Source organism: Lepisma saccharinum, chromosome 23 (genome assembly GCF_977018435.1).
Source record: "Lepisma saccharinum chromosome 23, izLepSacc3.1, whole genome shotgun sequence".
Taxonomy (NCBI): Eukaryota; Metazoa; Arthropoda; class Insecta; order Zygentoma; family Lepismatidae; genus Lepisma; species Lepisma saccharinum.
In genome coordinates this window covers 53,787,448-53,804,204 of record NC_139251.1, presented here as the reverse complement: position 1 = coordinate 53,804,204, position 16,757 = coordinate 53,787,448, and the positions used below count along the sequence as shown (strand labels likewise).

General features: G+C 38.6%; 1 protein-coding gene across 1 annotated transcript in view; it reads right to left on the bottom strand.

The window, feature by feature from the left end:
• The window catches only part of LOC146005345 (sialate O-acetylesterase-like), a 102,639-nt gene extending 93,303 nt beyond the window's left edge, over positions 1 to 9,336 (bottom strand). The window contains exons 1-2 of the mRNA XM_083144532.1: positions 9,320 to 9,336; positions 8,527 to 8,633 (exon numbers count right to left, since the gene is read on the bottom strand). Of these exons, the coding sequence (XP_083000658.1) occupies positions 8,527 to 8,626 (100 nt within the window). The 5' untranslated portion in view covers positions 8,627 to 8,633; positions 9,320 to 9,336. The remainder of the gene's footprint in view (positions 1 to 8,526; positions 8,634 to 9,319) is intronic.
• Between the last annotated feature and the right edge of the window lie 7,421 nt (positions 9,337 to 16,757).

Here is a 16,757-nt window from a genome sequence, read left to right as displayed (position 1 = left end):
TGGGTCAATATGGAACAAGGCACAAATGTCCCAGTTACGCCAAACTGCCTCAAAATTAGATGTTTTGCTCTTAACTTTCATAGCAGCTTTATAACTGGTATTGCATTTGAGCGAACTCAGCCATGTCGATTATTAAATATTGCACAAATATAACCTATTGTAATAAAACGTTTTAAAATATACTTAGCATGGTAGAGAAATTATGTTTGAAGTATTGAATAAACGCGAGAATCTAGGGAAATATGTCGTGTATTTTGCCTTAAGAGAATACGAAATAACTTGTGTACTTAAATATATGACACTGTTAGCTATAAACTATCTTTTGATAAAAAATAATTGGGAGACAAAATGTCCACTGAGAATGTAAATGTTCTCTGTCCATTTTTTCATTAGAGCCTTTTAAAGTTTGACATGATATATTTCTTGGATCTATGTCACCATTGCGTTGAAAATTTGTATAATTACAAAGGCTGATATAGTGAAGCCTCTCTAAAAAGAGGTAGTTGTTTGGTTAGGTATTTATGCTGTAATTAACTATTGAAATTTCAGATAGAATAATTGCACTCAACAATAGCTTTGATTTGAGAGTGTCAGTGTTCTATCTACCAGATATAACACTGCATTCTGGAAACGAGATGGAGCTAAACAATCTCATTATAAATTTGTCTTCGGTAGCAATGTAAAGTAAATAATTATATTTTGGGAAATCAATTAACGACTTTGATTCCACTATTATCCAAAATTTTTGTCTGTTAACGATGAAAGTAAGAACCGAAGACCGTTACTATTGCTAAGCAGCTTCCACAAGTGACTGAGGTTAGAATGCAAGTGGTTTATCTCATGCTCAGATGGCGCTTGGAGTTGGTTGAGGAAATTGTTGCTGTTGAAGTTTGCATTCTCATGGCTGCTTCCAAATTATGGACATGAACCAAAATCTCAATATATCAATATTGGTTGTATGTAGGCTTCAGACGAAAGCAGAGATGAAACAATTACATCTTAAATAGACGACAGACAAAATATCTCGATTTGTTTACAATTTGGAGATAAAACATTTTAATTCTCAATGGACGAAAAGTCAGTTTTAAAGACAACTTTAGGCACAGGGGCTTAACGAAACTTGATCTATAGCCTGGATTTCTGTAAAAGTTGCTAACGTAAACGAAGGAAGTGTGAATGTGGTTTTGTTTTCGCATTTGGAAATGTAGAGTACCTATATGACATATTAATAATATACACGTACAATGGGATCCATGAGTATTATAGTGCAAATTGTCCATGACTATTTTCATTAATTTATCTCTTACATGCTATGCGTTTTTAAGGGATGGATTTTCATATATGCTGGTACACAAGTTGTCAACAGCTTGTATTGAGTTTTCTTTTAATTCTTCAAGCTCTTATTGGGTAAAATAAAGTGAAGGAACATGATGATGGACAATTTGCATGGTAATACTAATAGATCCCACTGTACATTGATGAAGGATATGCCCTTAGGAATCTGTCGCCATGAAGGTGACAGATGGTATGGGATGCAAATGTGTTAGCGTCAACCTACGGATATTTTTGTCTGGTAGAAACATACTATAGTTATACGTCACACATTTCGCTATCTTTGATATAGAGTACGTATTAAATAAGAGGTGGGCGATCATTCAACCAGTTACGGGATGAAGTTTGGTCAGCACGACGACCCCAGTCGTTGTTGTAGTTTTTCATGACCAGGTTACTCTACTCATTAGTAGTTCCCTGATTTCCTCGTGTGGAGATTAGCTCAGGAATTCTAAACCCCACCTGCACGTTTTTGCTTGGTCAATGACGTTTTCTTCTTCTGTAAAGTAAAAAAATAAAAGTAAAGTCTTCCCCTGTGCTTAGCACCACGCCATGAAGGCGTATAGGGGGTGTGGGGGTAACGCCCCACACTTTCTTGATCCGGTCGTGAGTGGGGGTGATGTGATCAGTACCACGCCCCTGACCGCCTTTACCCCCCAGGGTTTCCCCCAGGTACCCATGTAATTCGACGCTGGGTGGGCGCCGGGGCCGCTTCCTACGTTAGAAAAGTTCCCGGATTTGAACCGGACGGGGATCGAACCCGGGACCTTTAGCATGGTAGTCAGACGCGTTACCGACTTTTTTTTTTTATTTATTTGAAACTATTACATATTATTGTACATGTTTACATTTTTGTCATTATAAAGTTAACATTACATTTAGGAAATTTGCATATAACATGTATCTTTTACAACGAGGGATCATTTGGTATTCCTGGTGCAGGTGATTGATCAATTGGATGTGAAAATCTTGTTGCCTATATATGGATACAAAAAGGGCATATTGGCCTAAGAGCCATTGTACACTGTGGCGTTTTGTTCTTGGATAATATGCAAAGGAAGGATACAAAAGAATATCTACTGAAATGTTACGTTCTGATGTACGACAAATTGTACTCACAAGTTTTTTGATATATAACCATGATTTTTGGATTATTTGACATTCACTAAGCTTATGCACTAAATTATCTTGTACATTACATGTAGCACATATTGGAGTATTTACTAATTTTATATCATAAAGTTTAACTCCAGTAATGAATATTTGGTGAACAATTATATACCACGCTGATCTGACTCTTAACGTAAGGTGGCGGGCCTGTATATTATTCCATACTTCCCGCCAATTGACTCTTGGATTCCGATCTACAATTTTACACTGTTTTTGTGATAGTGAACACAGTCTTCTATATATTTTTGACGTCTCTTGCGTTGGAAGGATTGGAGATTGTATTAAAGCGTAACTGATATCCACTATTGTATTCTTAAAATACCATAATCTGTCTGGAAGTCTTGTAACATCAATGGGGGCCTCCAATTGAATGTTGTCCAAGGCGTGTCTCAGAACTTTACTAGTGAGGCTGTTTGGGTGTTGAATCAGTGTCGTTACATCAGCTTGAATACGTAGAGCCTGGCTTTTATATTCCACGTTTACAAGGTTCATTCCCCCTTCTGCATAGGGTAAACAAAGCGTTGCGTGATTTACACGCAAGATTTGACCGTTCCAGACAAACCAGTTCACAGCACTCTTGAGCTTAAAAATATCCAGTTGCCTCAACGGGAGGATTTTTGCTACATACCACACCTTGGAGAGAGCGTACACCTGTACAAACGTCACTCTTGACTGTATACTAAGTGTTCGAAATTTATTCATTTGTAGAACTGCTTTAACACCATTTATCACTCTGTCATAGTTTAACTGGATCATTCGTTGAAGGGAGCTCGCGAAAATTATTCCAAGTATTTTTATCGATGGAACAACATGAAATTCTCCGCTCTGAGGGTAAGTTATATCCGGGTTTAAATGCATAAGAGTTGATTTTTTCTGATTTACTGCGAGCCCTGAAAGGGGACCAAATTCCTGTAATACTTTAGACGTCGCAGCAATATCAGACTGCGTATTTATTAATATATTGACATCATCAGCATAGGCCAACACCTTTGTGTTTATAGATTGTATGGTGATGCCTTGTACTTGCTTTTCTAATGCAGAAAGAAGAGGTCTCAATGCGATACAGAAAGCTATCATCGATAATGGGTCACCTTGTCTTACTCCCTTGTGAATAGGAAGTTCTCTTGTCATAAATCCATTTATTTGTATTTTGGATGTTGCGTTACTATAAAGGCTTTTAAATGCTGACAAAAAATGTCCACGTATACCGTACTTTTGAAGCACATTAAATATGTAATCATGGTGTACCGAGTCAAATGCTCGTTGAAAATCTATTGCTAATATAGCATTATCATGGTTATTGCTATTGACTCTATAACAAGTAAGCACTTCACGAAGCGTTTGTAAGACATTTGTAATTTTCTTGTTCATACCAAAAACATATTGTGTATCTCCAACTAGTTTTTCTACATAAGGCATAAGTCTGCCTAGCATACAGCGAGAGAATATTTTATAATCAGTACATAAGAGGGTAATGGGTCTATATTGACCAACTTCAGTGGGTTTCACACATTTTGGTATTAAAACTATAATCCCAGTATTTGAGGATTTTCCCATTTTATACCTTCGGAACACTGCATTTATCCATTCAGTTAGTGTTTTTCCCATCAACGTCCAAAATGTTTGGTAGAGTTTGTTTGGTATCCCATCCAGACCAGGTGCAGAAAACGGCTTCCCTGACTTAACCGCACGGAATACTTCTTCGCTTGTGTAGTCGTTATTTAATTTCTCACGTTCCTCATCGTCAAGGACCTCGGACAAGGATTCCAATTTATTCGTCAAATCTACATTATGTGTTATTGGTTGGGAAAATTGATTCTCAAAATAGTTGTAAAATCTGTTACGTATTTCCGGGGCTGTTGTTATTTTAATTTCAGAATTGTCGTTTATTTCGCTAATAAATTGTCTTTTCGCATTGTGTCTTTCTTGCAGCACATGGCTTATAGATGCAACCTCTTCTTTATCAAAGTGGGGGAGTCTGCTGCGAATTTTTACACCTTGTCGTCTTTCAGCTGTCATCCTCAGCAGTACAGCTTGTACACGTTTTACCTCTGTTTGCACTTGTTTCCCTTCAGTGGCTTCATGAATAAGTTCACGCAGCACACGGTAATAAAAATTATATTTATTATTCCAGTCACTAGAACGTTCCTTACAATAACTAAGACAAAACCGTTTTATGCCCGGTTTAAGAATTTCATCCCACCAGCGAATTATATCACTTTGTCTGGTATGGTGTGCTTCCCATACATTCCATTGGTCCTGAAAGGCTTGTTGGAAATTTGCATCTGTAAGGATAGAAGCATTTAATTTCCAGTAGCCATACCCTCTCGGTACTATTGGTATATTACATTTATCGCCATGATTACGGCACTATGGTCTGAAAAACAGGTGGGTGTTATACTAAGTGACTTGATTTGTTGGCGTAAATGTGGTGTTACATAAAATCGATCTAAACGGGAAGCACAATTATTACGAATGTACGTGTACCCTTTCTGTCCAAAATATTTGTCATTCCATACATCTGTAAAATTAAACCCATTTACTAATTTTTGCAAAGAATTGGAGGTATTAAAGCCAGGTCTTTGGTCCTGCGGATGCAGGACACAATTGAAATCGCCCGCGCAAATTATATGTTCTCTTGTACCCTGCATTTCAGTAGCGACATCCGTCGCAAAAAACGCATCCCTCTGTTTCCTAAATTGTGTCCCTGAAGGTGCATATAAATTATATACCCAAACATTAGCTATTTTTGCTGAGATAATTCTACCATTGGGATGGCACATCACATTTGTAATCGGTACGGTGTTACGTACTAACAGGGCTGTTCCCGTTGCTTGAAAAGTCGCATTATTATAGACTAATATGTTTGGGGGGAGGTTAAATGCTGTTATTCCACATTCTTGAAGAAGTGCTATATCTAAAGATGATTGTAGGAAAAAATCCCCTAGCGCCTCCTGTTTAGTGAAAGATCGCATTTTGTTAATATTGATCGTAGCTAAACGGAGAGTAGTCATCATATATACAACTAACAGAAATTTAAGAACTAGGATTACCCAACACTGTGAATTATACATTTTGCCCAGAGGACACTAACATTCGTACACTGTTTTTCCACTCACTTCCATGCACACGAAACGTAAACCTTGCATATGTGCACGGTACCTCGTGTAAACACGTGACCAAGCATCATATACCTTTACTCATTTTTCACATGCTATTTCTGACTTTCATTTTTACTTGCACCCACACATTCACTAGACACACTAGGGGAAACACTGAATTTGGATCCGATCACAGGTTGTAAATCAACACTCGGGGCCAAATTTGTCACACTTTGGGATCTGGTTATACGCACTGGGGAGGGGGCTATTGCCTGCTGCTTCACGTTCTTCTTGTGGTGGGGGTCATGTGCCACATTTTGTTGTACTTTTTTCTTCTTCAACTGCTTCTGTTCCTGGAGTCTCTTCACATTTGATTTTCTTTTGGCATTGTCCTTAGTTCCTGTTGTGGTTTCACCAAGCTGAACCTTGTTTTGTTGATCTTCCAGTGTATGGGATCCTCCTGCTTCGTACATGTCAGTCTCCATTTGAAGATTACTCGTAGTGTCAGACTCGCGCATCGCTTGATCAGTTGTTTCCAGACTGTCAGTCACCAACACGTTATCCCGTACGTCACTGTGGAGGTTGTCTAAAGATGCCACCTCTTCCGCCCACGATGTGCTGTGGATAGACGCAGGTAGAGGTGTTTCCTTCGTAGGGTCCATTTTGTGTTCCAAAACATCAGCTTTTTTCGGCTCTATTTGCAGATTTTTATCGCGTTCATTGTTCACACTTTTTTCGTGCAACTGGATTGGAATTGGCAACACTGTAAATTGTGTGTCAGCCTTTATATCCGTCTCGTGCGCTGAACGTTGGCTAGGTGGTCTATGTACCTTTGCTGCATATGACTGCTTAGGCTGGATATCTACAGGAGTAGCACATGCTCCAGTATTATCTTGCATCACTCGCTCACCCACAGCACCACGTCGGTGTGGACAAAACCGTGCTGTGTGTTGAGTGTCTTCACATATTTTACAGGTAGGTTTCTGTCCATAATATGTTACCCAATATTGCATGCCCTGTATTGATACATAGGACGGGATTGGCTTATTCAGAACCATTCTCACCACCTTAATGCCTGTACGAGTTTTATAAATATGCTCATCCGAATATCGCTCGTCCACCGGAGGGGTCTTAATTTCACCATACTGCGCAAGCACTGTACGGATATGACTATCGGTTATTTCCATTGGTATAACATGTAGTCTCACTAGTGTAGTTGTCCTATCAGCCCAATCTAATCTAATTTCATGTTCATCATCCTCATCACAATACACTAACTTCCCTTCAAATTTATTCATTAACTGTTCGCCTAATAGACGCGTCACTAGCTTAATATATACGCACTTACGGTATTGGTCCAGTTCAATACTTAATACCTGGTCTTCAGTCAATGCAAGAGTATCCCGTATCCAACGATGAAGCATCAGCGATGATGGGCACTTCTTCACACTTGAAAACCATAACTTTAGCGTATTTACACGACGGATTTCCATTTTCCTTCAATTTAACACCTTTACGTGACTTGAAAATTTACGCGTTTCGCGTCGTCTAGCACGCCAGAGTCCCGATGACTCACCGGTTCACGAGCAGAGGCACGGCGATGTTGCTCGCACGGGCACTTCCGCGGAACTCATTGAGCCACCGCGGCCACAATAGCTTTGATTTGAGAGTGTCAGTGTTCTATCTACCAGATATAACACTGCATTCTGGAAACGAGATGGAGCTAAACAATCTCATTATAAATTTGTCATTCGGTAGCAATGTAAAGTAAATAATTATATTTTGGGAAATCAATTAACGACTTTGATTCCACTATTATCCAAAATTTTTGTCTGTTAACGATGAAAGTAAGAACCGAAGACCGTTACTATTGCTAAGCAGCTTCCACAAGTGACTGTGGGGTCCCTAAAGAGAGATTAGTCCACAAAGACTGACGAAAGAAAGCATGGGTTTGCGTCCTCGAACCGAAACTGCTCTGTTCCTGAATAGGGCAAGGTAGGCTACTGTGGCCTATACTCCATCCCGGAAATCTCTGGGGCAAGGTCGCGCATAACAGCAGAGAGGGGCAGAAAGCTTCTGCAAAGCGCTGTTAGCTGCAGTCCCTTTTCCCCTCCTTTCCCTTTCACGTCGAGCCCCCACGAGTCACGAGTTGCGCAGAGACTTGTTTTCGTTTATGAAGCCTCCCCGATGGCGTAGTAGTAACGTCATTGCTTTGTAGTAAAGGTATCCCGGGTTCGATATCCAGTTCAGTTTACACTGTATGTCCAGACCCCTTGATTACAAGGCAAAGGTGCTACCACTGCGCCATCGGGGAGGCCCCGAATAACAATAGAATGAGATTAGATTATCTGCAGAAATATATTTTTGGTGTATCGCGTAAATGTAAATCATAATTTTCGTATGACTTATTATCTTCATTGATTTCCATGCTACGATATTTTCAATTTTACTTGATTTGTAAATCCTGCAAATGAACTACATAATCATAATCCAATCAAAATATGTAACTTTTGTGAAATACACAGCAAACATTTCTGTGCACCAAACTTGTTTTCTCTTTCTTACCTGGGGTGTAAGGGGTGGCCTTCCACGTAGTACACCCAAATGTCAACCTCACTTCCACGTTAGTACACACTGGACTGAAGACTAACGAGGCTCTGGCGACTGGCCCCATGGCCAGTATAATTTTGTTTGTATTGTCCTGTTCGTTTGTCCTTATGTGTGCTGAGTGCACCTTTACAGCCTCAGCTTTTAACGAAAGTCGGAAGATTTTAATATTTTATGATTTTAGTTCTGCAACGTTAGAGTTGTTATTTGTAACGATAAGGAGCTGGACCCCGTATAATGTAACGGGTGCAAAATAGCCTTAGTGCTGACGCACCCAAAATCTTAAATTCAAAATCAAATTCAAATTCTTTCTTACCTCTAGGCCTGACTCTTGATGTCTTTGCTTCATTTTGAAGTTCTGAAGACACCACGCTGATTAACGCAGCTATTTGCAAGATAACTCCTGAGTATTTCATGGTGCAACTAGAAAAACATTAATAATAATTATACATTAAATATTTATTCTAAAACACATACATGTAACTCGCTCAACATTGTCCAGCTGTTCAAGCGGCACCGGCTCCCACCCAGCGTCATATAAAATGGGAACCTGCATTAAACTCGGTGACTTCCCAGTTTACAGATTCCCAATTCACAGACTGCCTGAATTCCTTCCCGATTCACCGATCATGACCCCCGGTGGAAATCTGTGAATTGGGCATGAATCGGAAACTCTCGGGGGTAAAGCCGGCCACGGGGGTGGTGCTGATCAAACCACCCCCATCCTCAGCCATGATCAAGAAAGTATGGGGCCCTAACCCCACAGCCCCTGTATGCCTTCATGGCGTTGTGCAAAGCACAGGGGAGCACTTTAATTTTGTACTTTTATATTAAAGGAATAATTACTGTAAGAAAACCAAAAGCGAGAACAAAAAAAATATTATTATGCTCGGGGTAATAGGAATAGGACATTTATAATCATCGTGAAATCAAATTTGATTGATTGCATTAGAATACTGAAAGACTTCCATGTTGGGAAGAAGGGTGTTCCTAAACTCAGAGTATGTATAAATTATAATGTAACACATACACACACACACACACACAATTCCATACAGAAAATTAAAACAAATATGTAGTAAGTAAGAAAAACTTATGAAATTACTGACCTTTAGTTAGAGTTGATTCCGAGTTTGTAACTGATGGTCTTCGACCAAAACTTCTAAAATGTTATCAGATAAGCCTTTGTACTTGATTGTTATTTTAAGTTAGGAAAAATAACGATAAGAACTTGACCTTATTTCAATGCTTCTATTCTTTCGATCAGCTTTCATATCTATTATACACGATAAAATTGAAAATAATTTAATCAAAGTGCAATCTGCATTCAAAAATTAAGAATATTTATAGTATCCCGTGTGCAATAAACTTGAGTCTTAAAGTCACTTTCATCGGGAGTTTTAAGATTTCTTATTAAAGTTAACTCTTATTCGATGTGATCGAAGTGCAGTCTTAATGATTAACACTCATTTTATAAACAAGTAGAAATTTCCAGAAATTTTCTTTTTTGGGGAAAAAATATTAAACATTTTTCTGAAGTACCACTAATAATCATGTTTTAATATGGATATTTCAATGCCCCACTAAATTCACGTGCCACGTGGGCTACAACGTCACGATGTGTTCCGAATGGATGATATCAACTTGACGTCATCATGCAGTGCACTTTGGGAAGATACAGCATGAAGTCTGGTAAACATATTCGCACATATTCAGGAAAGTGTATGAGAAGACTTCTTACAGCGAGAAATTTGCAATATTTTATGAATACACATTCCTCATATGCTCATGATAATCATATCTTGAATCACTTGGCAGGTTTTCAACCCAGGATGTGATCTGTTTGATCAAAATATGGCGACAGAGCGTGATTTGAATTGTGGGGGATTTGTTCGCTGAATATCATCCATTCACATTGTCCGGAATCAGTCAGCCACAGTAGGGATTCTTGGATTAATAATGTTTCTTCTACAACATCACCTACTTAAATATTTAACTTCGAAGGAATTTGTTGCATATTTAATCAGAACGTTTTCACATGGGACATACCATTACAAGACTGAATGCTTGAAACACAACTGCATGAAGATGTTACTGCAACTTAAACGGGAGATTAAGGTGAGCACAGGGAACATCTATTTTCTTACTCGTAAAAGGTGGCAAGGCTGAAAGCAGAAGATATATTTTTATTTTATTTTCTTTATTTGAAAAATCCTGAATACAGATAAAATCAATTTTACATCAGCATATCAACAGAAAAAAAAGAAATGAACAAAGGAGAAGCACGGGCACACAAACACACATGCATATATAACAAGAATATAACAATAACAACTAGGATACAACAAATATTAATTGGTCTTCAGCTGCTTGATTCACGCCGTTCTGAAAGCCTGCTTGGATAGATGGAAACCTGGCCGATTTTTTTAATGAATTGGACCTGTTTCGTAGCCTATACAGAAGTGATCTTTGTTCTAGGGATAGCCTTGAAACTTTTGTGTAAAATAAGTTGTTGTATTTGCTGTTGGTATTTGGGATCCGGGTGTGAAGAAATGCCAAGAGTTCATTAGTAAAAAGTTGTCCATTTATAATTCTGTAAAGAAATGTTTAATCTGAAACTTGACGCCGAAGAGAGAGATCGTGAGTTTGTAGAGTGAATAGAATTTCGTGTTTGGTAAGGTTTGCAAGGACTGGACATCTACGTTTGACTATTCTGAGAAAAAAATACTTTGTCTGTTCTCTTTATATTTCTATCACAGGCCATTGACCAAATACAGGAACCATATTCAAGAATAGGTACAACGCACGTTGTAAAGTAGGTTTTGAGAGCAGAAACATGTGTGATATCTGTAAATATGGGAATTCATTGACTTCTCCACAGGGTTATGACATGAACATTAGTACCCGGCTACCTCTGAAAGTCTAACTTTTTGAGAGAAAACAATGAATATGCAACAAATATGGAATGCAAAGCTTTGACTCTCTACCCAAAACACCCTGTAGCCAGTGTTGTAGTCCCAAAATATGCAGATGATATACGCTCAGTTTCGTGAAATGTTTGGTGCAGACCATGTTTCCATTTACTTCGGATCATGTTTCCATTAAATACACATATATGGATGAAATTATTTAGTCTCTTCAAACAAATATAGATACTAGAGAACTGATGATGATGGTAATGATATAAAAGAGGCATATTATAATAGAGAAGACATTTTTAAAGAAACAAAAATGTTCTTGTTCATACTGCTTTAGTGAATTTTCTGTTTGAATACTGTTAAGAACTTTAATAATACTGCTAATAAAGTTAAAATACAAAAAACGTGAAAAAGAAACATTTTTAAGATTGCACTACTTACATTGAACAGTAAAGTCTTCTTCTGAAGCTGTTCCCACCTGTCTAGTTGAAAACACTCCAAAGTGCCTCTTTTGATGCCTCACCCCACTTGTCACTAGAATATTTGCACAAACTCCTGAATTATCGTCATTTTTAGCTTGGTGGTCTTGCAGCCACATTATCACATACTTGAGGCCGAAATTGATGGAGGTGTGCCTTCTCAACATTTTGTTTCCGATCATCTGAATCACGTAACAATTTCACCGGAGTGTTGTCCAAATTGCATAAGTAAATATATAGGGTGTCCATAAAGTCTCGTTATCATTACAATCAAGATTTACTATGAAATCACATTTTTTATCAGTGAACCTCAACGTATGCCCCTCTGGTTGCCCTCAGGATGTCAAGGCGATATTCCACTTCTACCCACACACATTGCTGCATATCAACACCAACTGTTTTGCACAGCTGCAATGATTCTTCTGCGAAGCGTAACAAGATCTGGAACTGGAACACAATACTTGACGTACCTCCAGGAATAAATCCAAGAGGGTGATATCAGGAGAGCGTAGGGGCCAGGACATGGGCGTAACTTGGAACTGAACGTTTGGGAGCCAGGTACGAACTTGAGGCTTAACAATTGGGGGGGGGGGGGCAGAGTCGAAAAGTTTTTCATCCCATAAAAATAGTGCCCAGGATTATTTGCTAAATAACTGTTACATTTGCGAAATCTTAAATATTATTATTTATTACTTAGCTCCTAAGGTCTTACGATGTTCACAAAAGTATCCTTAACTTGTAAATTTTAACAAACCTGAAAATTTTGGGAGGGCAAGTGCCCCACTTGCCGCCGCCAAGTTACGCCTATGGGCCAGGAGATTGGCCCGTCACGGCCTATCCATCTCCCAGGGAAATGTCTATTCAGAATATCGAGGGAGGGACCTCTTCCATACTGACGGTGAAAGTGTCGTTGCACAGCTACCGGTGACTTCCACTCAGCATACCACAGCACACATCGGCTCTTCACCTGGTGTGTCGTCATTTTCCAATGCAGAACAGTAATGAACACCAATAAACTAATGACAACAAATGAGAACAAATGACAACTACAACAAAACTTTTTGATCTTCAGAACATTTTGCAAAAGGACGCTCTGTACTATATCATGTGGTTTCAGAGTTACGTTTGATTGTATTGGTAAAGGAACTTTAGGAATTCAGTGTAACCTTGCCGCCAGTACGTCATTGCCCACAACAAACTTCAAGTGCCACCTTGGAGACAGGCAGGAGTTGGTATTATGTTACGAAGCAGTGATCTGTGGCTTCGTAGCACGTTGTGCTGATCACCAAGGAATGCAAGCAATAATTCCATTATTTCCTGAACAATTAACTGGCAGTTAATATTCTCCATGGTTTCTTGGAGAAGAACTGCTGAATATTTTACAAGCTAAAGCAATTGGATACACGAATTATGAATTTCCATTGGCGTATTGCTACTTTCGCATCAGCTATAATCTTCGTAGTCTTAGCGGTGATATGCTATCTGTCACATTTCTTCAGGAAAGCAAGAAATGTGTTACCTGAGTGGCTATTTGACGAGTCAAATGACGGAACGAAACCTGAGATGTTTGCTGATCCAGAGTATCATCTTACTGATAATTGTACAACCGGATCAGTGCTTGTCTCTGTATGTGGTTTGATCGCCGTGAACATAATATACAAGCAGTACAAAGTTCGCAAACATCTGGCGACAAAAGTTCGGAAACTTCAGCAGGAGATTGAGGGACACTGGGAAGTAAAGACTCTGATCCTCGACCATCTAATTCACATCGAGAGGAATCTTGCTAGCTACAGCAACAGCGTCGAGCTATCTAGGAAGGATACCGTAGACGCACTCGAAAGATACAAGTTCCTGGATAAATGCTTGGATGAGCTGAGGAGAGTTAACAGGCGCCAGGCAGAGGAGATCAGGACACTGAATCTTTGCTTGGAAGCGACGAAACATACCTCATCGCCGGAGAAGAGCGAGGGACCCAAGCTAGTGTTTGAGCTGACGGAAACTTTGGAAAAGAAGAAAAGCATGGAGGAATCTTTGAGGAAGAGAATTGCAGAATATCTTCATCAACAGGACAGAGCGCTAGAGTGTATCACAGTCAACCAACAACTTCTGTTCAAGCTAAAAGATCAAGTCGAAAGAAGCTCTAACAGGAATTCAGAGTTGCAGAAGCTCCTGGACAAGAAATCGAATACCTGTCTCCTCCTGGAAGAGCAGTTGGCCGAGAAACAAACGGAATGTGAAGATCTCAAAGAAGAAAATGCCAGGTTGGAAGGACTTTCGGGTGTTATCCAACGGCTCTTGACCGTAGCACGAATTCAAAAGGTTAACGCTAGGAGTGGGACATGTACAGATTCTGGCGATGCCACAGCAACGAGAAACCTAACAGATCAAAACAATGTTCAAGAAACTCCGCAAAGGTTCACCTCGGACATTGACACGCTGAAAAGAATGATTCGAAACTTGGCATCGAATCTTGATAAGTGCGTGTTCTATAATGAAGCCACAAAGCACCAAATATTTATTCTGGAAATGAAACTGGGGGAAAATTTGAAGGAGCTAAACCGAAACGCAAACACCTCTGATCTAAATAGATTAAAGGGAATGGTTCTCGTGAACGGCGACACCGTTGATTCCGAAATCACATCATCATCTTACGAATCTCTAGTTAATGTAGATACTCTTGAACAAATGCGTGGTGGGAATTCTAAAGGCACTACAGATCTTGGATCCGGAAGAGACGGCACATTCCACAAAGGTAATAGTCACATATCTTGGTCCATATAGCCGAACTCAAGGTGAGAAATTATAGCTAATTAGAAGTTGTGATCGTTAATTGTTCTTTGTATATTGAATTAAATGGTGTTTCTTTAAAAATAAATGAGTTCAGTTGTTATCGTGTTTCTCTAACCGTGTCTTTATGTGGTACTAGCGAACCTCCTCATATATTTTTTCACCAGATTATAGAAAACGTTGAAATTAATAATCCAAAACTAAATCATCAAATGGACCATTCTCTGCGTGATGCATAGTTAAATGAGTCTGTTGTATTGGTTAATTGATATTGAACTGATCTAACATATTAAGTATTTTAATACTGGGTGGTTGCTTGTCATTTGTGTTCTAGGTCCATTTTTCTTAATGGAGGACTGATTACACGAAAAATTTACTTGCGATATGCTTGAACAATACCTACTCCTCGCAGGTGGAGGAATTGCAGCCATCCGGACAGATATTTTCCTGGGAGATGGATAGGCCGTGACGGAGCAATCGGCTGGCCCCCACAACCTCCTGATATCACTCCTTTGGAATTTTCCCTTTGGAGTACGTCAAGGATTGTGCATACTAAATACCTGTTCCAGATCTTGTTACACATAGGATCATTACAGCTGTGCAAACAGTTGATACTGTAATGCTGCAGCGCGTATGGATAGAAGTGGAATATCGCCTTGACATCCTAAGGGCAACCAGAGGGGCTCTTGTTGAGGTGCACTGACGAAGGAAAATGAACTTTTTGAGCTGTAGATCGTTTTGCAAAAACACGCCCTGCTCTATGTCATGTGGTTTCAGAGTTATGTTTGATTGTAATGGTAATGGGACTTTAGGGACACCCTGTATATTCTACTATCTGTTATTTAATTCTGTATAAGGGTGTTGTAGATAAGAACGTAGAACTAAATTCATGTATCTTGTACTCTGGAGCAGAAAAAAATGTAACATCGTTCACAGCTGCTTCAACATTCCAGGGTGAATAACAGACATATCTTGCATGCTCAGATACAAGATTTAAGGAAAAAATAGTATTGCTTGATTTGCAATTAATAAAAAATCAGAGACCTTTCCCAATAGTGATGAAGTTATATATATATTCTCTTCAGAATTCAAAGAGAGATATATGGCCTTGTTTTTGCAAGAGCTTCGTTGTAAATATATACGTAGAAAGCCATCTGGAAAAATTTTACATCTTCACGTGGGAAAGGAGTAGTGGATGGAATTGGCCGACCAGCATAATCACTTGTTCGTACTCACGTAATGAGCAAAAGTAAATCTGTGCCAATGGTACAGACTGCTTCAGATTTTTCATAACTAATTAGACATATCATGCCCAAAACTAAAATCATTTTGATATTTGTAGAAGCAATTTAAAGAGATAGAAGTTGGGATGATGCTCAGGTAATTGCAAGGATCAAATCGGTACGTAACGTAAAAGTTATTGCAGGTAGGGGTTTATATACCCTTCAGTATGTTCTAACTCCTGAATTAGATATTCAAGTGAATGCGTGGGTGACTGGGTCATAGTAAGATATGACGACGAACACTATCCCGGTGAAGTAACGAGAAACGTTGGTGAAGTTAGGAGAAAGGTTGGTGGTGAATATGAGATATCCATAATGGTGAAGGCTGGTGATATCAACCACTCGAAGTGGCCTTTGAAGACTGATACGTTATTGTACCCAACAAGCAAATTGTAAAATAAAAATAGGCCTCCTCTTCTGGTTAATTCCAGAGGTCAGTTCAAGTTTCAAGATGTTATGTTTTGAAGTGTAGTGCAAGGGACACTATTTGCACTGGTGTTTCAGTGGCATGAATGAAATTTAAATAATTAAATTTGCAGTACTTCATGCTGTCTGTATATTGAAAGTATATTTTAGTTTGGAAATGTTTTTCCATAAAAAAAAATCTGTACAAGAAGAAGTTAATATTTTGCGTGATACACGGGACAAGGCCACAGGGTACTTTAAAATGTCAGTTTTGAAGTTTAAAAAAACACTAATTCCTTTAATTCCATATTCAATATGCAGCTAAGTAACCCTATATTTGGAAAATAAAAATGATTCAAACATGCTAAATCTATAAAAAATGTATTCTTACCTGAGGTAAGGTTTCAGAGATTTTTACTTACAAAATGACATTCAACTTTACAGATTTTTTTTTTGTATATATTTTCTAAATATTTACCTGTTATATTGTTTTTCGTTAAGGTTTAGATTGTACTCTACCAAAATAACATGACTAAACAATTAATATTAAAACTTCTTTATTTGATATCATGGTTTCACTTTTCTGAGAATTGCCCAAATTCAAAGATGAATGAGCAGCGCACAATTATGAATCTTTATACAATATCAGCATTAACAACTCGTCTTTTTCATTCC